The 25,044-nt window shown below is 34.0% G+C and overlaps 1 protein-coding gene across 1 annotated transcript in view; it reads left to right on the top strand.

The window, feature by feature from the left end:
* The window catches only part of LOC6044618 (proteoglycan Cow), a 316,099-nt gene that overhangs the window by 281,013 nt on the left and 10,042 nt on the right, over positions 1-25,044 (top strand). The window contains exons 5-7 of the mRNA XM_038248521.1: positions 2,980-3,146; positions 14,007-14,129; positions 14,194-14,398. Coding sequence (XP_038104449.1) covers positions 2,980-3,146; positions 14,007-14,129; positions 14,194-14,398 — 495 coding nt within the window. The remainder of the gene's footprint in view (positions 1-2,979; positions 3,147-14,006; positions 14,130-14,193; positions 14,399-25,044) is intronic.

Genomic DNA, 25,044 nt, shown 5'->3' with positions numbered 1-25,044 from the left:
GGAAAATTAGTGTGGTTCGCTACATCTACATACTGCATGAAATTCTTGGTTGTATACAAGAGCGACGACTGTTTCCAACAGAATTAACTATTCCTTCAGGTACTGTTTATCTTAAAACATGACTGGCTTCTCAAAATATCATTTTCCGCTGTGGATTTAGTGAAAAAAGAAGATTTGAAGATGTCGATCTTCTAAAAAAAATCAATTTCGTTTACTTGGATCAAGCGAATCGAAATAAACTTTCTCTTAAAAAATTTGAATAAGGTTGATTTAACCAATTCATTCAAAATTAACTAAATGTACACTGTAATGAAGCAAAATAAATTTCAAAATCTTAATCTCTCTTAAACTTTATATTTCCGTACAAAACGATGGATCACTGTAATCTTAACAACTGTCAAAATACAAGTGGTATACATGTTTTGTTCTGTCACCTGCAAGTGGTATAAATGATTTGAAACATTCAGCTGTTTATGCTGAGTAGGCTGTGACAAGCGTGGACAAATTTCCACTATACCAGAGACAGAACCCAACTGTCGTCACACTTTTTGAGCTATCCAGAATGTATGGAGTTCCACCGATGTGCCGACAGCTATAAACGAGCACACCGCACAAAATTCAAAATCACCGTGGTGAGATTCTGATCATTATCATTGTTTGATGAGTTTTGAAAGAGATTTTCGTCTGTTTGTTTGTGTGGATACTTTTTTTAGTTTGATTTTTTATTCAGATTTTCTTTTTTTCTTACACATTCATTCAGATACTGAGGATGCTTAATGCTAGTGTACCGTAAAACGGGGTGACTTTGATAGCCGGGGTGACTTTGATAGGTTTGCGATTTTTCCGCAAAATGAAGAGTACAATTAAAATACGTAAGGAATGGTTTAGAAACATACTGACCGTGGTAGAGAAGTGTTCAAAGAATCTCAAGAAGAACTTTTCATAAAATTTTAACAAGTTTAAATAGTTAGTTAACTATAGTTGATGAAAGTCATTAGTTTAAACTTCTCAAAGTGTCATGATTTTCTCAATGAACATGATTTTTAATCGGAAAACGGAATGCATTTTCGGATTCTTTGGACAATTTTCCACTAGGAGAAGGTTAAATAAATTTGTAAATAATAAATAATATGTGTTTTTGAAACACCATTTAAAAAAATCTCCAAATTTATAAGCAATTTCAGTTAAATAAATTTTATCTAAAATGTGAAAACTTGTGATTCGTGCTTCAAATTCTGTAAAAAATGCAAAATAAATCGATAATTTTATAAACAAAACCAGTTTTAACAAATTTTAGGCGAAATTTCGACTTTTTAACAATTTTACCTTAAATTTATATGTATTTTGCTTAAAAGCTTATACACTTAGTTAACTAAATATAAACATTGTTTTTTTTCTTAAAAACTATATCAGTTACTTTAGTGATGGTACATTTAGGGTACAAATAAAGTTTGAACATCTTAAATAAGATTTTAACAAGAAAAACTATGACTATCAAAGTCACCCCGGAATTAAAACTAAGATTTTTTAACGTAACTATTTTTTTAAACATTATTGAAAAAAACTTTTATTCCGAAATAGTGCATGGACTTTGTGTAGTCTACCCCAGTACATGTTTTAAAAATAACAATCTTGAGAAAAACCTTACCTGTTGGAAAATATGCTGAAAACTAATTGAAATTCTATCAAAGTCACCCCGGTTTACGGTACCTATGTTTTGATTTTAATGAAATTTTGTGTACTCCTTTTCTATGACCAAAGAAAACATCCATTCAAGTCTCCATACAACTCTATTGTTAAAATATGCGTTTATTTAAGATAAGATTTTCGGACCGTTCTGATAGCTCCCGCAATGTTGAAGATATCTAGAGTTTTCCTAAGGGTACAATAAACAATTTTATTTACTCAAGGTGATTTAAAAAACATCCAAAAAGCAAAAACATAAAATTTTGTACATTGGACCTTTTCAAGAAAAAGTCTAACAAATAGTTGCTCGTTTCTTTAAAATTAAATTTGCAATCAAGAAATATAAAAATCTAATAAGGTGGTGATTTTCATGTTATTATTTCTAATTTTCCTATTTTTTTGTTTTGTCAGGAATGGCTTCTTTTGACGTCACCTGCTTACGTTGAATGCAAATTTAATTTTACAACTAAAAATAAAATCTTAAAAGTTGTTCGATTTTTTTACCTTTTTTTAATGAGCTATTCTCTGAGATTTCGGTCATTCTTTTTTTGTATTTTTTAATCCAGCGGAAACTATTTTGGTGCCTCCGTTATGCCCAAAGGAGCCATTTTGCATTATTAGTTTGTCCATATAATTTTACAAACAAATTTGCCAGCTGTCCTTACAAAAACGCTATATAAAAATTCAAAAATTTGTATCTTTTGAAGGATTTTTTTGATCGATTTGGTGTTTTCGGCAGGCTGAAAAAAATAATTTTATTTGAAAAAAATTGTTTTTATTTGATTATTTGATATGTTTTAGGAGATTGAAGTGCCAACTTTTCAGAAATTTCCAGAACGGACAAAAAATCTTTGACCGAGTTATGAATTTTTGAATTAATACCAATGTTTTCAAAAAATAAGAAGAAAATTCAACTTCATTTTTCGATTTCAAATTGAATTTACAATCAAGAATTATTGTACTAAAATTTTCATAAAGTGCACCGTTTTAAAGTTAAAGGCGAACTTATGATGCAAATATCTTCTTTGTTCGTTGAAAAAAACGCAAAGTTTCGTCCAAATCATATAAATATTTTAAAAAAATTATAAAAGGAAAACTTAAAAGTTTCTATAGAACTTGACCAAATCTAAGAACACACGCACAAAACATTACACAAAATGTAGTGATTCCGGGAAGAATCTCTTAGCTGTTAGTTTCCCTTGAAAACCCCTCTCTGGTGGAATCTCCAGAGAAAAAAACGACACCTTAATCTAATTACGATTGGCTCGCCATTTCTTCTCGTTCTTCTTCCAGCGGACATGGCCGGCTCAACGACGGCGGACCAGAAGAAGCAGCAGCGAATGGCCGATCGGATGAGCGCCTTCAACGCCAAGTACCAGCGAACGGTCGAAAGTAACGACATCAACGGCGGCACGGCTTCCGGGGCGACCACCGAGCTGGACGGCCGCAGTGGCTCCAAGGTGAGAGTGTGGCCGAATCCGCTTTAACGGTTGAACGAATATGGTGGGATTTGGTTTGTTTTTTTGTTTTTATGTTATATTCGGCAAAAATTGAAATATTTTTAGAAGTTTATTTTTATTTTTCTCATTTTAAAGCCAACATTTGGAAAGTCTAAAAACATAATTTCTTAAATAAAATAACATTAGGTGAATTACTCACCACATTTCCGCAATTAGTTCCACCTCCACAACTTGGAATGGTTATAAGTAGGAAGTATTGATTTTCTCGCATGTTTTTTTTCTACTTCCCTCCCCCGTTAAGAATCCTCTTAAACAGGCTTACCAGGTGGCAATAAGCAGGCTCGGCTTTAGCAGGTTAATGAGCTTCCAAGAGTGCCTCAGATGTGGGCCAGCCCCATTTTAAGCCCCATCTGTGCGGAAGTGTGTGTGTGTGCAGGACATTTGTTTGTGTGAAATGTCAGCCAAGAATGACTAATTACTGGACAGGGGTTTTGCTTCTGCTCTTTTTCTTCTTCTTCTTGCCTGCTTGTTTGTATCCTGTCTCCGGCGACCAGGTTGGCTTGATAGAATTAGATTAGGTGGGATTGTTTGCTCCCACGAGTTCCGGAGCGATTTACACTAGCAGGAGCAGCAGCCTCGCTAATGAGGCGGCAATTAGGGCTGAGAAGATGGCCACTTTAACAGGACAGAAAATTTGTGCTGGACTTGGGGTAGGAAGGATGTTTTTTTTGTTGTTGTGACGATTTAAAAACTGTAAATTAAAATCGAAGCTGTTGTAAGCTTGATTAAAAAAGCCAAATTTGTCATAACTTTTTTTTTTTATTTATATTTATTTAGTTTTCTTTTCCATGTACATTCATTCAGTTAAAATATTATTGAGTGTCCAATCACAATCGATGACTTTTAGCAACTTTTATTTATTCATGAAATATTGTAGCTTTCGCTATTCAGTGATTTCAAATGTAGGAGGTCCTACATGTACAAAAGGGAAAAGGGATGCCTTAAAACTAACTTATAAACTTGCAGCTGAAGACTGCAATGATTTTTGTCGAAATGCATCAATTATCTTATTGGACATAACATCCAAAGTGTCAACTTCGGCTAATTGATGAAGTTCACTGGTGCTGAACCAGGGAGGAAGTTTCAGAATCATTTTCAGAATTTTGTTCTGAATCCACTGAAGTTTTTTCTTCCTGGTTAAGCAACAGCTTGTCCAGATCGGCACAGCATAAAGCATGGCAGGTCTGAAAATTTGTTTATAAATTAACAGTTTAATCTTGAGACAAAGGCTAGAATTCCCGTTTATAAGTGGATACAAACATTTAATATATTTATTACATTTAACCTGTATACTTTCAATGTGATCCTTGTAAGTAACGTTTTTGTCAAAAGCAAGTCCAAGATATTTCACTTGATCCTCCCACTTTAAATTTACCTCATTCATCTTTATAATGTGATGACATTTTGGTTTAAGAAAATCAGCCCTTGGTTTGTAAGGGAAAATAATAAGTTGAGTGTTTTGCAGCATTTGGAGTAATTTTCCATTCTTTCAAATAGGAATTGAAAATATCCAAGCTTTTTTGTAATCTTCTTGTGATGACACGAAGGCTTCTGCCTTTGGCGGAGATGCTTGTGTCATCAGCAAAAAGTGATTTCTGACATCCTGGTGGCAAATCAGGCAAGTCAGAAGTAAAAATATTGTATAAAATTGGACCCAAAATGCTTCCTTGAGGGACGCCAGCACGTACAGGTAGTTGATCAGATTTGCTATTCTGATAACATACCTGCAGAGTACGATCCGTCAAATAATTTTGAATAATTTTCACGATATAAATCGGAAAATTAAACCTTTTAAATTTCGCAATCAAACCTTTATGCCAAACATTGTCAAAAGCTTTTTCTATGTCTAGAAGAGCAGCGCCAGTAGAATAGCCCTCAGATTTGTTGCTCCGAATTAAATTTGAAACTCTCAACAACTGATGAGTAGTTGAATGCCCAAGGCGAAATCCAAACGGCTCATCAGCGAACATTGAATTTTCATTAATGTGTGTCATCATTCTATTAAGAATTATTCTTTCGAATAATTTACTAATAGATGAAAGCAAACTAATGGGCCGATAGCTTGAGGCTTCAGCAGGATTTTTATCCGGTTTCAAAATCGGAATTACTTTGGCATTTTTCCAACTACTGGGAAAATATGCCAAATCAAAACATTTGTTGAAAATTTTGACCAAGCAACTTAAAGTTGCTTCTGGTAATTTTTTTAATTAAAATGTAAAAAAATGCCATCCTCACCAGGGGCTTTCATATTTTAAAATTTTTGATAATAGATTTTATTTCATTCAGATCCGTATTAAAAACTTCATCTGATGAAAATTCTTGTTCAACAATATTCTAAAATTCTATTGAAATTTGATTTTCAATAGGACTCAAAACATTCAAGTTGAAATTATGAGCACTCTCAAACTGCTGAGCAAATTTTTGAGCTTTTTCCCCATTAGTTAATAGAATATTATCACCATCTTTTAAAGAAGGAATTGGTTTTGAGGTTTCTTAAGAACCTTTGAAAGTTTCCAAAAAGGTTTGGAATAAGGTTTAATTTGTTCGACATCTCTTGCGAACTTTTCATTTCGCAGGAGAGTGAATCTGTGGTCAATAACCTTTTGCAAATCTTTTGAATTCGCTTCAGTGCAGGATCCGAGAACGTTGATACTGTCTTCGGCGAACATTTTTCAGACGAATCAAAAGCTGAAGATCGTCACTCATAATGGGAGAATCAAATTTGACTTGGACTTTAGGAATAGCAATATTCCTAGCATCCAAAATTGCATTAGTTAAAGATTCCAAGGCTGAATCAATATCAGCTTTGGTTTCTAAAACTAAATCATGATTTAAATTATTCTCAATATGATGCTGATATCTGTCCCAAGTAGCTTTGTGGTAATTAAAAAAATTGTCATAACAACGGCGACGAGCGGGATTTCCCGGGAAATCAATCATTTTTGGTCCTCTCGATTCCCGGAAAAATTGGTCGAGACTCGCAGAAAATTTTATACTTATAAATATCGGAGCAAAATTATATAAACTATTCAGAAAAATATTTGAAAAATTCAAAACTGTTTATAACATTGGATGTTCAACGTTCGACGTTCATGTTCGAATAAACCAATTCTGGAAATTTCTGAAAAGTTGGCATTTGATGTCCTCTAAAACATATAAAAAAATTAAAATAGTGTTTTTTTTTTGCAAATCAAGTTTTAGTGACAAAAAGTGAAATTAAAATCACCATTTTTTTACCGTGTATCATTTTATTTTCGGGGTAGTCCTTTTCTCTATACCAACAAATTTGCCGAAGACACCAAATCGATATTCAAAAGATACAGATTCATGAATTTTCACCTATCTTTTTTTGTATGGACTGCTGCCAAATTTGTATGGAAAATTATATGAACGAACTAATGATGCAAAATGCACACCGAAGGCACCAAAAAGTTTCAGCCGGATAAAAAATAAATAAATAAAATTAAAGAAAAAGACCGATTCCGTAGAGAACTGCTCCCATACAAACATCACCTTCGAGCGTTAATGGGTAAATGTTAACCGATTCTATTCATATTTGGCCCAGAGTCCTGAAATAGGGCAAGGAACAATATTCAGCTTTTGGAGAAAGAATTTTAACCCCTTGGTCGATTGAATTTGTTGTTGTTTTTGACGTTTGAATGTTTTTTTAACTGGGTTACCGAACAAGTACGGTAATCGTAACCAACAAAAATCTTATGAAATTTGCCAATTTTGCGAAGAAGAATCACCCATATCTAACACATATCTAAAAATTCCAAGAAATTAAATTTCCATAATTTGGCCCAATGCTAAAAATAATCTCAAATTCTTTTATTTCTTGCTTCCTTCATTCAATCGCAAACGATTCGCTCAGGGGCTATGCGAGTTATTGGTTTATTCTGGAATTCCTGTTATAAATTGATTTCCATTTCAAGATACGCAACAAAACGTAAAAATTTCTATAAATACCTACCACAATCTGTCTTATTTGTTCTTCTAATTGACGATTGAAGAATTTGCTTCAATTCTGAAGCCAACTACTTCAAGACTTGAATTTTCCTCCTGATCAACCTTTTAAAGTCATCCAATTTCGAAAATGACTCCATTTTGCGCTCTCAACCAGCTTGTGTCGTTCGGTTGAACTGGTTAGTTGGCTGATTGGGAGCACAAAAAAAGAGAGAAGCAAATTCCGGTGCAACCCAAGTGAACCACCATTTGCGATTGATCTCCCATTTCGTGCAGTGTTTTTTTTTCCGTCGAGTGTGTGTCTTCTTTTCAACGCTGTATGTGTGCCAACAGTGGGAGTATGTGTGTCATTTGAAGCAAGCTTTCAATGGAAACTTTATCTTGAGCTTCTATCGGATGCCTTTGTTTGAACTTTAGGGTGGTTCATGGAAAATATAACAAATAATTATTTTTTGTAAATCTTCAAATTGAATATATTTTTTAAATAAAATCATTTCCGAAAACGAAACTATTGGCACTACGCCCCCCGGGGCATGGCCTTCCTCTAACGTGGGATTTCTGCTCCAGCGCCTCTGACGAGACAGGAGAAACCGGGACCGACGTTTTACTTCACCATCCGATAGAAGCTCAGTGGATAAGGCGGGAATCGAACCCGCGTCTCATAGCATCATCGGGATCGGCAGCCGAAGCCGCTACCCCTGCGCCACGAGACCCAAAATCATTTCCACATCTTCTAAAAACATGTGATCCACCCTAAAAATGCATTAAAATACTTAACCAAAAAATTACTCCCGCCAATGTGATAGCGATAAGGATCGCTTTTTTCCCCCAGAATGCAAACAGTCGTTACGCTTTTCCGAATATTACCTATCGCTTTCAACGGGCGATAATTTTGATTAGTTTCTTCATTATCGCGATGGGGCCCGGAGTTTGCCGCCATCATCGCCGTCACCGTCGACGACCGGGGCCCTGGCAAAGGACGAGTTTTTTTTTCTTTCTTATTTGCAAGAATATGGCCCGTCCTTGGGTAAATGCAATTATGGAAATTTACTTTTTAATTACCACACTCTTTGCCTCGGATCGTCACGGTGTCGTAAAGTTAATATTTTCCGAAAGGAATTTGGGTCGCGCAATCAGGATCTGGGTGAAGGTTTGTTGAGGTGGGAAATTCAATGAAAAAGAAGAAAAAATACGGAAGTTGAAAACATCAACAAATTAACAAATTAACAAATTAACAAATTAACAAATTAACAAATTAACAAATTAACAAATTAACAAATTAACAAATTAACAAATTAACAAATTAACAAATTAACAAATTAACAAATTAACAAATTAACAAATTAACAAATTAACAAATTAACAAATTATCAAATTAACAAATTAACAAATTAACAAATTAACAAATTAACAAATTAACAAATTAACAAATTAACAAATTAACAAATAAACAAATTAACAAATTAACAAATTACACAAATTACACAAATTACACAAATTACACAAATTACACAAATTACACAAATTACACAAATTACACAAATTACACAAATTACACAAATTACACAAATTACACAAATTACACAAATTACACAAATTACACAAATTACACAAATTACACAAATTACACAAATTACACAAATTACACAAATTACACAAATTACACAAATTACACAAATTACACAAATTACACAAATTACACAAATTACACAAATTACACAAATTACACAAATTACACAAATTACACAAATTACACAAATTACACAAATTACACAAATTACACAAATTACACAAATTACACAAATTACACAAATTACACAAATTACACAAATTACACAAATTACACAAATTACACAAATTACACAAATTACACAAATTACACAAATTACACAAATTACACAAATTACACAAATTACACAAATTACACAAATTACACAAATTACACAAATTACACAAATTACACAAATTACACAAATTACACAAATTACACAAATTACACAAATTACACAAATTACACAAATTACACAAATTACACAAATTACACAAATTACACAAATTACACAAATTACACAAATTACACAAATTACACAAATTACACAAATTACACAAATTACACAAATTACACACATTACACAAATTACACAAATTACAGAAATTACACTAATTATACAAATTACACACATTACACACATTAAACAAATTACACAAATTACACACATTACACAAATAACACAAATTACAGAAATTACACACATTACACAAATTACACAAATCACACAAGTATCACAAATTTCACAAATTACACAAATTACACAAATTACACAAATTATACAAATTACACAAATTACACAAATTTTCAAATTGACAAATCGACAAATTGGTGATTAAGAGTGGTTAAATAATTAAATAAAAAAAACAGAATCAAAGAAAGGTTCCCGTGAAGATTCAAGCGACAGGAGATTCAAGAGAAGAATGGAAAGATAAAACAATTCAATAAAATCATAGTAATTGAGCTTAAATACGTTTCAATCCTACCTTAAAATGCAGCAAACTTTCAACAACGCGAACTCTTCACTGATCCTTCATCCTCGCAAAACTTTTCCCTAATCCAAGCACGCCTTGCTCAAAGTTTTAACTCAATTTAGGGCAAGCAGTGCATGCTACGATTGATCATTTGGCACGTGTCAAGTATCTACTTTCCAAAAGGGGGAGGGGGGAGAAGTTGTGCTCTAGCTTCTAGCAAATCCAGGGTGGCACACAGGTTGCTTTCGAGATTCTCTGTTAGTTGAGCTTAATTAGAGTTGAATCACTTTCGACACGCGTTGCTGGCAAACACTAGTTACAATGCTTGGATCAGTCTGGCATGCGAGATTTAAAAAATGAAAAAAAAAATAGTTTCTGTATATAGTAACAGATTATTAAAGTTAATTACTCTGATTTTTCCTGAATAAAAATAAAGTTTTTTTTTCTCCCGAACATGCTCTCAAACTTTTGATCTGATAAAATCCAAGAAACAAGTGTCAGATTCACACGTGTTGGTGTGGGTGCAGACGAATGTATCTCTAGATATATAGTTTTCAAGTTTGAGCAACGCCCTCACATCGGAGTAATTGGTTGGAAAAGTTGAACAATCTGTGCTGTGCTTCGTTAGTAAACTGATTAAGGGAGAAATCTCGTAAACTTTGGTCGAGTTTTTCTCTGTCCTGAGGAGATGAGATGACCTCTTTAGTGTACGATGTTGATACATTGATGATGGCAAGTGTCTTCAAAGAGGTGAGGTGGAGTACGTGACATAAATGTTGAAGTGGCAAAGTGGCAGGTTGATGAACATTAACGTTTCAAATGAAAAGAAGAAGAGCACAACATTATAACATTTTCATATTAACACATTTAAATTTCTCAATTTCTCAAATTTTCCAAAAAATTTCCAAATCCTTTTTTTATTTCTCAACCTCTCAAATTTTACAAATTTCTCAATTTTTCAAATATTCTCCATTTTTTTTTAATTTTCCAATTTTTTTTAAATTTTCCTATTTTTCAAATTTTTTATTTGATTTAAAAATCTTGTATATTTTTCAATTTTTATGTTTCTCAAATATCTCAAATTTGTCAAATTTCTCAAATTATTCAACTTTCGCAAATTTCTCAAATATCTCATATTTCTCAAATTTCTCATATATTTTTTTTAATACTTAATATTTGTTAAATTTTGAAAATTTCGAAAAAAATACGAATTGCTCCACTCTCTCAAATTTTCCAAATTTTTCAAATTTCTCAAATTTCTCAAATTTCTCAAATTTCTCAAATTTCTCAAATTTCTCAAATTTTTCAAATTTCTCAAATTTCTCAAATTTCTCAAATTTTTCAAATTTCTCAAATATCTCATATTTCTCAAATTTCTCATTTTTTTTAAATATTTAATATTTGTTAAATTTTGAAAATTTTGAAATTTCGAAAAATATTCGAATTGCTCCACTTTCTCAAATTTTCCAAATTTTTCAAATTTCTCAAATTTCTCAAATTTCTCAAATTTCTCAAATTTCTCAAATTTCTCAAATTTCTAAAATTTCTCAAATTTCTCAAATTTCTCAAATTTCTCAAATTTCTCAAATTTCTCACATTTCTCACATTTCTCACATTTCTCACATTTCTCACATTTCTCACATTTCTCACATTTCTCACATTTCTCACATTTCTCACATTTCTCACATTTCTCACATTTCTCACATTTCTCACATTTCTCACATTTCTCACATTTCTCACATTTCTCACATTTCTCACATTTCTCACATTTCTCAAAATTCTCAAATTTCTCAAATTTTCCAAATTTTATCAAAATTTTTAAAAGTTCTAAAATTTTTCAAATTTCTAAAATTTATCAAATTTATTAAATATTTCAAATTTCTCACATTCCTCAAATTTCTCAAAATTTTCAATTTTCTCAAAAATGCTCTAAATTTTCAAATTTCTTGAATTTATCATTTTTTTTTCTTAAGGCCGTTGCAAATATTTTTCAAAGTTTTTGTCAACTTCCCCCCTTTCAAAATCGGCCCGATAAATCGATTTTTGTTCTCTTTATATAGTTTTCGATAGAAACGATCCGAATTTTTGTTTTTTGAGACCAGCAAGTCGTATTGCTGGATTAAGTCCTTTCCATATCATCGAGGATCGGAAGGCACGTCGACGGATATGTTTTAAGGCTTATGATATAAAATAATTTTAATGAATGAAGCCCTTCCTACATCACCGTTGATCGGAAGGCACGCCGACGGAGAATTTCTGGAGAATCGCGGTCGAATTAATACTATATTTAAATCCCTAGATAGGTATCTTTCCGCAGCCGGCTGCCTAAGATTTTTAAAATTTCAACCGATAAACAAATTGCTCATGGTCGCATCACCTACCACAGTGAATCCTGACCCCATCTTACTAACCCCTCAAAACTCATGTGATACTTTGTCGGAGACGCAGTCGATTTGGCGGTCCCATCACTCAAGTATCGGCTAACATTCCCATCCACTTCCCCGTGTCTTACCACTGGTCGTGGCCGGCGTCGGTATTGATCAGCACGATAGGGACCTTTGAAAATTGCGAAGGGGTGATGATTGGTTCCTACTTTTCATCTGTGGTCCACGGAGCAATGTTTGGGGGTCCTGGTCAATAACGAAGTAGCAGCTACGGGTAGACACCAATGCTATGCTATGCTATGCTTCCCCCCTTTCAAAATCGGCCCGATAAATCAGGGGGCAAAAAAAAAATTCAAGAAACTTCAAAATTTCAGTGGAAATTGGATTGCAATCAGCTGAAATCAATTTAAAATGCATTCTCCTGCTTTTAGAATCATTTTAAGCATGTTTGTGGTTATTCAAAAATCTTTTGAATTTTTGAAGATTTTTGACGCTCAGTACAATAAAAAGTTATTTTTCTCGCTTACATTTTTTTTTTGTTAAATTTTACATTTGTTTAAAACTTATGATTGTGTTGAAACTATAGCTCGTTATTTTTTGTTTTGCCTTCGGTCAGAGCCCCCTCAGCTCTTTGGAAAATATTTGCATCAGCCTAAATTTCTCAAATTTCTTAAATTTCATCAATTGCTCAAATTTCATAAAAAAGTTTAAAAATTCACATGTTACTCAAATTTATCCAATTTCTCATATTTCTAAAATTCCTCAAGTTTAGCATTTTTTAATTTTTTTTTCAATTTTTTTATTTTTTTTTATTTTTTTTCAAATTTGTAAAATTTATAAGGGATTTAAAAATTTTCAATTTTTTTAAATTTCTCAGGTTTCTAATTTTTTTTAAATTTATCAAATTTCTCTAATTTATAAAAAAAACAAATTCTATTTTTTTTTTCAAATTTCTCAAATTTTCGAATCGACCCATCTAAAAATTCAATCCGAAGATACAGTTCTTGATACAGATTTTCGAATACTTACAAATCACTTTTTTATGGGTTGCCAAAATTGTTTGAAAACTTGTGACCATTGATGCAAAATGGCTTTTCTTGCCATATAATAGTCTCCGGTAAAGTTTCGGTCGAATAAAAAAAAAGGGAATTTCGTGCAGAATTGGATACTAAAGCCCTATGTCAATATTTATGTACGATGGTAAAAAACACGATTAAAAACCATTTCTAATCACTTTTTTTTTCATTTTAATGCAAAAAAATATTGACGAGACAACATTTTTTCGATTGATAAACTATGGTCCCCTTGGAACGAGCTGACAAGTAGGACCTTTTCTGTCAAGTAGGACCATGAAGTTATTTTTTTTTTAATTTAATTAAAAATCCATTTTAAATCCTTTGTGGTCTTTCAAAAATAAGACAAATAAGCTTTATCGTTATGAGCAATAATATCACAAATTTAAACTTCATTTTAGGACCCAATTGCTCTCAATAAACTTTTTTTTTTCACCGAAAAAAGCCTAGTCATTTCCTGCACCCCAATCACGAACTGTGCCCCCAATCCTATCATTCATCGCGAACACATAACGTTAAATTTGCAACTTTCTCATTTTCATCACTCATTCTTGGGGAGGGTCGTCCAAAGATTTGTTTCTTTTTTTTCCTTCCGCGTTGCTCCTTTTTTTGTCACGCCGTATTTTCCTCCAAATCGGAAAACATCCCATTTTTTTAACCCCACTTTGCCTTCAGGGCCTCCGGAAAGGGTCAGAAAGTGTGTGTTTTAACGAGTCTAATGACCTTTTTTTTGCGAGGCACTTGATGCCAATAATTAGTTTGCGTTTTTTCTGGGGTTTTACGAACCTTTCGTTTCCCGGAAGTTTGACGACTTTAATAACGATCTTTATGTTTGTCCTTTTGATTCGTTTCAGTCAAAGGAGGAAAAGAATCGTCACTTTAACCACATCAACTCGCAGTACACCTTCACTCCGGAGGACATCAAGTACGACAACAAGCACTACAAGTACATCAAGTACACGTCCTACAAGAGCAAGGTAAAATTATGAACCCCTTTCGAAGAATTGACGCTAAATTCAGCTTCTAATTTCACAAAATCAGCAACGTCAGCAGCAGCAGCCCCAGTACGATTCGTTTGGACTGTCCTCGGCCGGAAATGGACCCTCGTCAAGCGGAGCGTCTCAGTCGTCATCGTCGGCGTCGTCCTCCTCCCGGGCCAGCGAGGACAAACACAAGATCCGGGGCTACAATGAGGTGCTCGATAAGCCCGTCAGCAAGCTGCCCAAGTCCGCCAACAATGGTGCGCGTGAGTATCTTTTGGCTTGTTTGAAGGTTTGTTTGATGAAAATAATTACAATTAAAAAAAACGGTAATATTTTATCATGAAAATGATCAATTCATTTTACGTAGGATCTTCTACTCGATCGATTTTCAATTAAAATTCCCTTATATTCGCATCCCACAAAACACAAAACATTGATGGCACTTGTCACCATTGTAGCACCATGTCGTAAAAGGTAATTGTGCTCAAATTGTTCCCCTCCACCCTCGAAACCTCCTCCCAAAACAGTGATAATGGCAGTTTTGCAACCGACTAGCGAAGACGATGATGGTCCAATTATGACCTCCAAACTACCGAACTCTAATATGGCAACAATGTTGTTCTCCTGCAAGGTCCAGGTAAACAGTACACGTGTAAATCCTCCAAGACCTCAAGTCACGCCACGTCCGGCGGTCCGTGTACACACACGGCTGGCGCCAACTGGAACGGAACCGGGCGCATTCTTCCGGAATAAGTGAATAACGGCATTATCCTCATCATCATCATCATCTTCACATATCAAGAATTCTGTCGAGCGATTCCCAGCGGCATCGGGTTGGGGAATGAGTTCAGCTCGAAGGCAATCGGCTCCGGTGTTCTGCGATCCTTGAGATGAACCGAAAGTAATGGAACTTGGTTGGGAAAGGGTTTTCGAAACGTTGACTTGAGGGATTTTTGTTTCCTTTATCCGGATAAAAATAATGCAGCCTCATTTGAGAAACATTGATGATTGGGTTCTTGAGAAAAAGGAAGTTGAAAAAAAATATTGTGAAATGATTAAATAGTTTTTTTTTATTTCAAATATGACTTTATTCTGAATTGTTGAAAAAAATGCTTAAAACTTTGCTGAAGATTTCAAATCGATTTCAAATATATATATTTTTTGTCAAAACTCCATTTCTATGTACAACTGACAAAAATTTTACAAACCAACGGTACAGATGGCATAGAGTTATCTACGTGCGCATGTATTGCATGTACGTACACGAAAAAGATTCAGGTTAAATTTTGTACCGGCCAGCAAAACAAATGGCGTGCTAGTGTGCGTGAGATCGGGCTTAGATAACTCTATAGGAAGTGCTTGTGACATTTTTAACGAATGTTAACTGGGTAACTCATTTACCTTCACTACGTCCAAGGTATGTAGATTAGTAAGGTAAGGCGGGTTTTCAAGCTGTCAAAATGGCTAGTTAGCACCAAACCCGAATTTCATATGCCGATTTTCAGAAAAGTGAAAATTTGACCATTTTCCGGGCAAATTTCACCGGATTTTTTTCTGTGGGGTTGTTAAAGCATTCCAAACCAAGTTCCAAAATAAACCGAAACACGCTTTTAAAACACAAATGTTTTTTTTCAAAAAAAAACCAGCTAAACTCGTTTTTCGGTTTAGTTTGACATGCTAAATAACCACACAGAAAAAAATCCGGTGAAATTTTCCCGGAAAATGGTCAAATTTTCACTTTTCTCAAAATCTCCATATAAAATCCGGGTTTCGTGCTAACTATTTTGACAGCTGGGAATTCCCTCCTTACTTTATCAAATCTACATATCTTGCGCTACGTCAACCTGACTTTGACATTCCGAACGAATGGGCGCAACGCGAAGTCACTCAACAGTCATTTGACTCTCAGCCAGAAATACTTTCGCGCAGAGCTCGATCGTTTGGCATTTTGAGGCTAGGAATTTCGACAGGTATGATTTTCTAAAGTATTCGCCTCCTTTTCTCTCCCACAGAAAACTTAGGACAATGTCACTCACAAACGAACTTTGTGTAATTTGAGTTCATTCCTGACGTCACGATTTTCTCTCTCTACCGCGAGTTGCTTTTCTCCTCTATAGAGGAGAAAAGCAAGTCGCGACAAAATTTTGAGGCTAGGAATTTTGACAGATATGATTTTCATAAAGTATTCGCCTCCTTTTCTCTCCCACAGAAAACTGGGGACAATGTAACTGCCAAACTAGGCCAAAATGTTAAAGTCACTCACAAAATGAACTTTGAGTGATTTGAGTTCATTTCTGACGTCACGATTTTCTCCTCTATGGAAAGTGGGGACAAGGCACTCAAAATGCAATACCACTCACAGTTGGTAACTCAAATTTTACTAAGCGTTTAAATAGAGGAGAAAATCGTGACGTCAGAAATGAACTCAAATCACTCAAAGTTCATTTTGTGAGTGACTTTAACATTTTGGCCTAGTTTGACAGGTAGCTCGTTCCCAGGTTTTCTGTGGGAGAGAAAAGGAGGCGAATACTTTATGAAAATCATACCTGTCAAAATTCCTAGCCTCAAAATTTTGTCGCGAGTTGCTTTTCTCCTCTATGGAAGGTGTTCATTTTTTGACAAATCCTATGGACGAAGTAGAGATTGTAAGCACCATATGTGTAAGATCTTGGAGGTGCTCAATTTTTTGACAGAAAATCGCTGGGTTCTCAGTTTCTCATGTCTCCACATTCTATAAGGCACTTTAGGCTTCACGGGCCGGACGTTGGGCAGGCCTGAATCTACGCCTTCTTCGACCAAATTTCGAGAAAGCATCTTAACAAATCTTCGTGACACTTTTAGAGCTAGAAAACAAACATTTCTGGACTTTTTTGATAAGGTCCAGGACAAGAAAACCGTGACGTAGCAAATGAACTCAAAGAACTCAGTATTCATTTTGTGAGTGCCTTTTGAGTGGTTTGATAGGTGTCGTTTTCGGGACTTTTTAAAATTAAAATATGCTTCCGTTTTCAAATAAAAAAAAGTGATGTAGCAAATAAACACAAAAAATTCAGTATTCATTTTGTGAGTGCCTTTTGAGCGGTTTGACACGTGTCGTGTCGGGGCATTTTTATTGCGCGTATTTCCGAAAAAGACACGCGGCATACCAGGCTCAAAACGACGCGCCGCACTTTCGGCAAATGCGCGCTGTCAAATCCCATACTGCGCATTTTGTTTTTGTTTGTTGTCTTCTTCGAATTGCATGGCATTGTTGCCGGGTATGTTTTTTATTGCACCAAAAGTGCAGAAAATTGCTAGCAACTGTGTCGGCGGCACATTCTGAAATGTCGCGCGGCGTGTAGCTTCGAGAGAAACGGACAATAATTTGAATTGGTTTCCGCACCCTTACCAAAAATCATGATTTTTTGAGTTCCAAATCCCATTTTTTATACGATTTTTTGAGTTCAGGTACTACAACCATAAAAATGGTTATATGGGTTGAACTGAAAAATTCGTATGAAAAGTGGGATTTGGAACTCAAAAAATCATGATTTTTGGTAAGGGTGCGATAGAGGAGAAAATCCTGACGTCAGAAATGAACTCAAATCACTCAAAGTTCATTTTGTGAGTGACTATAACAGTTTGGCCTAGTTTTACAGCTACATTGTCCCCAGTTTTCTGTGGAAGAGAAAAGAAGGCGACTACTTTATGACAATCATACCTGTCAAAATTCCTAACCTCAAAATTTTGTCACGAGTTGCTTTTCTCCTCTAACAAAAAAAAATATCAAAGATTTAACGGTCACCAAATTCTGTATATTTGAAAATACTTAAATTTTCATAATTCGCAATATGGGTATCAAAAGAAACGATTTTTGGTATATATTTTCAATTTATTTGAGTTTTTTTTGTAATATACTAAAAAATTTCCCAAAATACCGTATTTTTCCGAAAGTATTATATTTTTTTTATAATTTGCGAAACGAAGCGAACAATCGTGCATTTTCACTTTATTAGATTCGAGTATTTTACAAAGCTCGGATTAGTTTTCAAAAAGCCGTTAGAGCCATTGGTAAAAAAAAACCTTTTTGCATCGGTGTTGGACCTACTTACGGTAAACCAATATCAAAAATGCTCGAGATTGTTCATCTACACGTCTTTCAAGTGTCCCAAACTGAAAATAAATGAAATTTTGCTTCTTTTCGAGAAAAGCGAAAATTCGTGTCAGAGGTCACTGTGGCTCTTAAGGCATTTTGAAAACTCACCCAAGAAAGAATCTTTAGTAAAGTAAAAATGCATACAAAATTTTGCCTCGTTTGCAAATTATAAAAAATTAAGGTATTTCGTGAAAATTTTAGTATTCTACAAAAAAACTTAAATTAAGTGAAAATGCATTCAAAATTTCGCTTCGTTTGATTTGATACCCATATTGCAAATTATGAAAATTTGACCATTCTCAAAACATACGGAATTTGTTGAAATGTTTGAATATTTGAAATTTACTACATTATCAAAAAAAATCTTGGTGAAAGCATTGAAAATTCTTTTGATAGGGTTATCAAGTCTTCGATGTTTTTTGCTCACTTGAAAGGTCATTCAATTATCTAACTAACTAAAAACTGTACAAATAACACTTACATATGTACTGATAACTTTTGATACAATTGTCAGATCTTCGATGTTTTAGGCTCATCAAAGATTGAGACCTTTCTAAAACCATATAACAAGACACAAAGAAGATGGATTGACAATCTTCCGAACCTTAGCCGTTTTTAGTCGTTTAGCCGTTTTTTAGCAGAAGTTCGGGAGCGATTCTTTTTTGCGTGATTTTCCTCCTCTCTCTTTCGCGGGTGAAGAAAGCTCATAAACGAAAATGATTTTTTTGCGATTATTCCATCCCTGCATGTCCCTCTGTTTGAGGTCAAGGGAAAAAAATGGCACACATTATCTAACTTTTTAATTCCCAGCTCAATTTTAACAATATTTAAACGAAAATTATTACAGAATGCTCTATGATGAAAATAAATTAGAATCAAAAAGGAAAAAAATGCAAAAATCCCATACAGACAGACCAACCCTACCTTTTGAACGGTTCGCTGACTTCTCCAAGAATTCCAAAGCACTGCGCAAAAAGATCCGGGGGTGGCAGGGGTGGCCAATCAGTATGCGATGTGCGTGCAGTTGCTCGATTAGATAAACGGCGATAGATCATCTTTGCAAAGCTCAACTACCAGAAGGTGGAAGCAGGAGAGGTCGGTGGTGTCACTACAAAGGCAAACGAACCGAAAGCTTCCCTCATTCCCAGTTCTGCTTTTGAAGCTTTTGCCCTTTCTTCTTCTAGCAATGAACGAGAATTTACTGAGAATTTTGATCAAGCTAGTGATTTGTGGAATTTTATTTTTCCTTTTTTTATGAAGGCGTTTTTTTTTCAATTTTTGATTTCATATATTATATTTCTAAACTTGCCTTCTCCTAGAATAGAAAATATTCTACAATCATAAAAAATGTGTGAAATAAATAGTAAATTCTTTCTTGCAGAGCAAAATGGTACAATTTTCGTCGAAATTGTGTCCTACTAACAGAAGAATAAAGTGAAATAATGCCAAAATTTTGCACCTGACGAAAATGAAAGAAACAACAAACAACTTTATCTGTCCGTTCGGTGTACCTTTGTACCCTCGGACAACAACCGGCGCTGTCAGATGTGCTTGCTCTCATGTAACCCAAGAATTGTTTTGCTCCAGGGCGGTTGCAAGCGAAAAAAAAGATGGCTAAATTGGATGCACGTGAGCTCTCTGGTTTCCGGTGGCAGGGGGGAACATTTGCAACTGCACAATGGGGCAGTTTTGTCGTGTTTTTGGTCAAAAAATAATGTTATTTTCTATGATTTTGATGCACAATCTGCAAATAATTCAAAAAAGTATTGTAAATTAGACACACACCAAGTTAGACCAAATTTAAGGCATTTTATCTCAGTGTTGGATAATGTCGTAAACCTGTCCAAACCGACCAAGCTCGGTCCCAACCCTGAAAAGGACACCAAAAGCTGGCAGAAAGATGCTAAACATTTTCCAATTTCACCAAGAACACACAAACAACTAGCACACTGACACACAAAGCTAATGAAACCGACACACACACACACGTTCGCACACAATTCAGGTGGAGAAATTTAATTATATTTATGAAGTGGCCTCTGGCAGACGCCAGTGGCCGGCCGAAGTGAGCATTCCGAGAGTAGTCCTTGGGTGAGGGTGATGGTTTGTGGCGTTTGCTCCTCCAAAGTGGGCCAGGAGCCCATTGCTGAGGACGGTCAGATGCCACAAATCAACTGTCGGAACATCGTGTAAAGGAGCCCCCATGCAAGCTCCACGATGGGTTGCAAACGTGCACGGGCACTTTGCAGGAATTAGTTTTTTTTTTTTTTTTTTTTTTGAGTGGGCATGATTTCTTTTACTTTTATCAGAATTGCATTGTATTGCATTGAAATTCGTCTTACAAAAAACAACATGTGAGTAATTCTGTACAAAATCGGTCTTTCTTAATTTTTTTTTAATCAGGCTGAAGCTTTTTTGGTGCATTCGGTATTCCCAACGAAGCTATTTTGCATCATTAGTTTGTCCAAAAAAAATTCCATACAAATTTGGCAGCTGTCCATATAAAAATGATGCATGAAATTCAAAAATCTGTATCTTTTGAAGGATTTTTTTTATCAATTTGGTGTCTTGGGCAAAGTTATAGGTATGGATAAGAACTGCACTGAAAAAAATGATACACGGAAACATACAAGTTGTGCAAAAAATCTTTGACCGAGTTATGAATTTTTTAATCAATACTGATTTTTTCAAAAAATCGAAATATTGCTGGCAACAATTTTTCAAACTTCATTTTTCGATACAAATTTGCAATCAAAAAGTACTTTAGTGAAATTTTCATAATCTGCACCATTTCCAAGTTAAAGCCATTTTTAGGTAACTTTTTTGAAAATAATCGCAGTTATTCATTCTTTTAAATTAGTGCCCATAATTTGAAAATTTCAAAAAAGCAATCCCGAGCAGACGGAAATAACTTATGAATAACATTTTTTGATATTTTAAAATGCTAGGCCAATAACATTTTCAGTTATTTATAACAAAATTTGTTATTCGTTGTTATGATTTTTTTGTTATTGGATTGTTGTTGTAATAACAAATCTTTGTTATTATTTTTTGTTATTTTAACAACTAATCCGATCATCTCAATAACAGTTGGAGTTATTTTTCCATAACAAAAAATGTTATTCCAAAGTTGTTTTGGCTTTCAACATATATCAGACCAATAACAAATTTTGTTATGATAACATAAACTGTTATTCAACCCCTATGCAAAAATGGATTTTTCAAGAAGATTCCATAACACTTTCTGTTATTTTAACAGTATTTGTTATTGAAATGGCATGAATTTTGTTGTTACCGTCTGCCCGGGATGTATAGAGAATTTGCTCAGCTTTACAAACATATTTTTTATCAAAAGTATTCCTGGACCCTTTAAAATTTGTCAAATTTTAGTATTACTTGTGCAAATACCAGCGACCAAAATATGACCTTGGCAACCCAAGCACACGGAAATAACTTGGGAGGGTCATTTTTTGATATTGTGAGAAGATCGGAATATGTTATTGGGATGATCGGATTAGTTGTAAAATAACAAAAATCAATAACAAAGATATCTTCGAAGAATAACTTAAACTTTTATTATGTTGTTATTGCAATAACAAACCAATAACACAGAAGGAGTCATGAAGGAATAACAAGATTTGTTATTTTGTGCGGAGAGGTGGAGCAGCATAATAACAAAAATTGTTATTGAACTTGTATGTCTCCATAACAAAAAAAAGTTATTGTTTTGGTTTATTTGTAATTTGCAAATAAACCTGCAGTTGCCAACTCCTCTGTACTAGTCAGGGCTGCAGAGTCGGGTACCTTCAAGCGACTTTAAATCCATACTATGAAGACAACTCCGACTCTGGATGCAGGATATGACGTCAACGCCGACTTCAGTTCTCCAAAAATACCCGACTTCACAGATTCCGACTCCAAGTAAAAGTTGCTGAAAACTAGCTGAATCCGATGCCGTCTCCGAGGGCTCACTCCAGCTCGATCTTCAACGTCAGCTCCGACTTCCTCAATCTGTGAAAATAATAACAGTTTTTGTTATTCACATTTCAAAAATTCTCAATTGATAAATCAATTCCCTTAGAGAATATAACAAAATAAAAAAAAACATCTTCAAAAGTTAATTTTATCCGATTAATTTAAGGGTTTACATACATGTAGAAAATCACAAAATTTTATATTACAGAAAATTTATAAAATCCACTTAAAAGATGATTTCCAATCACTCCTGAAAGTTTAATGAAGATATTTCATGATTAAACTGAGTTAGAGACGATTTAAGCTCAGAATTTTGCCATGCGCAAAGCCAACTGTCTAACTTTCTGAGCGTTTTTCTCTGAACACCAAGTTGAATTACGGGTGCCGCGATATCTCGAGATGGGACGGACCAAATTGGCTGAAATTTTGGGTGAAGACTCTCAAGACATATCTTATGTGCATGTCGAAGCCCGATTTTGAAGTTTTTAAATTTTCAAAAAATACAAAAATCAAAAACTGGCGATTTTTAATATGAAAAACAGAAAAATATTTTTATCTTTTTTGTCCAACAAAGTTTTTGAAAATTGGCCTTCGTCATGCACACGGGACTGGTTTAACGAGTCTTCACCAAAATTTTGAGCCGATTTGGTCGAAGCACTGTTGAGATATCGTGGCATCCGTTTTTTGAAACTGCTAACTTCAAATAGCTATATCTCGGCAATGGTACAACCGAATGTCGTCAAATTTGTTTTGGTAATAGATGAAAATGTATATTTTAATGCCCTGAAAACAGATTTTGAAAAAAGTTCAAGTGTGTGCTCAAACCAACCTCTGACATTTTTGCCGATTTACATGTATGTAACCCCTTAAGCTTAAGGACCCCATTTCAGGGTCAAATAAATGACCCCAACGAAATTAGTCAAAATTATCCCATAGTTCTAGCCAATTTTAACAAAGTCCCTTAGGGGGTATATCAAATAATTAAAAAAATCAACTTTCAAAATTTCAACTTTTTAGAATAATTTTAGCATAAGGACGCAATTTCATGACCAAAATAATGACCCTGACAAAATTGGTCAAAATTATCCCATAGTTCTAGCCAATTAGCGGGTATATCAAATAATTTAAAAAATCAGCTTTCAAAATTTCAACTTTTCAGAATAATTTTAGCTTAAGGACCCCATTTCATGGCCAAAATAATAACCCTGACGAAATTGGTCAAAATTATCCCATAGTTCTAACCATTTTAAACAAAAGCCTTTAGGGGGTATATCAAATAATTAAAAAAATCAACTTTCAAAATTTCAACTTTTTAGAATAATTTTAGCTTAAGGACCCCATTTCATGGCCAAAATAATGACCCCGACGAAATTGTTCAAAATTATCCCATAGTTCTAGCCAATTAGGGGCTATATCAAATAATTAAAAAAATCAACTTTCAAAATTTAAACATTTTAGAATAATTTTAGCTTAAGGACCCCATTTCATGGCCAAAATAATGACCCCGACGAAATTGTTCAAAATTATCCCATAGTTCTAGCCATTTTTAGCGAAGTCCCTTAGGGGGTATATCAAATAATTAAAAAAATCAACTTTAAAAATTTCAACTTTTGAGAATAATTTTAGCTTAAGGTCCCCATTTCATGGCCAAAATAATGACCCTGACAAAATTGGTTAAAAGTATCCCATAGTTCTAACCATTTTAAACAAAATCCTTTAGGAGGTATATCAAATAATTGAAAAAATCAACTTTCATTATTTCAACTTTTGAGAATAATTTTACCTTAAGGACCCCATTTCATGGCCAAAATCATGATCCAGACGAAATTGGTCAAAATTATCCCAAAGATCTAAACATATTTAACAAAAGAAAAAATAATAACAGATTGTGTTATGGACACATAGAAAAATATTTGTGCGATTTATGGTAATTTTATTTCTTAGTCAGAATACCAAACGAATAACAAATCTTGTTATTAGGAGAGTTTTTGATATGTATAACATTTCCTCTTATTAGTGTGTTATTAAACATTTTCAATGTAATATCACTTCAATACCAAATCTTATTATTTTATCAGAAACTGTTATTATTCTTTCTTATTGAAGTTTAAGTTCAGGATGAAATAATAACACTTTTTGTTATTTTAACAGGATTTGTTATTTAAATATTATTAATTTTGTTATTACCGTCTGCCCGGGAATAAAAAATTAAACCATGGCAATCCCAAGTTTTGGTATTCAAGCAATGTTCAAAAATCCACAGGCCTAAAAATAATATTGAAATGGTTTTATTTTGTGGTATTATTTTACCCTTAGAATAACATGGTTTGGTTTTGTTGTGCCCTTCCACATACAAAACATTAGTATTATTTCATGGTATTTTACAATCTGAGTAATTCTCTACGAAATCGGTATTTTCTCTTCAATTTTAATGTTTGTATTTTTTAATCCAACTTTTTTGGTGCTGTGGGGAACTTTTTTGGTGCTGTGGGGGATTTTCTCCGAGTACATCGGCAGGTTCAAGACCTGCAAGACCCGCTTGGACCAAGTAACCCTCGTCAGTTACATGATCTCCAAGTATGGAATTTAAGGAGTTTTTTTTTGTTATTATATATTGTTTTACTGATCCTCGGTCCCAACCTGGTCACAGCACCTAAAAGGACCTAATAAAAATAAGTTAAGAAAAAAAAAACTTTTTTGGTGCCTTCGATATGCCCAAAGAGGCCACTTTGCATCATTAGTTTGTCTATATAATTTTCCATACAAATTTGGCAGCTGTCCATTCAAAAATGATGTATG

The sequence above is a fragment of the Culex quinquefasciatus genome, chromosome 1 (genome assembly GCF_015732765.1).
Source record: "Culex quinquefasciatus strain JHB chromosome 1, VPISU_Cqui_1.0_pri_paternal, whole genome shotgun sequence".
Taxonomy (NCBI): domain Eukaryota; kingdom Metazoa; phylum Arthropoda; class Insecta; order Diptera; family Culicidae; genus Culex; species Culex quinquefasciatus.
This window is presented reverse-complemented; position numbering and strand designations above follow the sequence as displayed.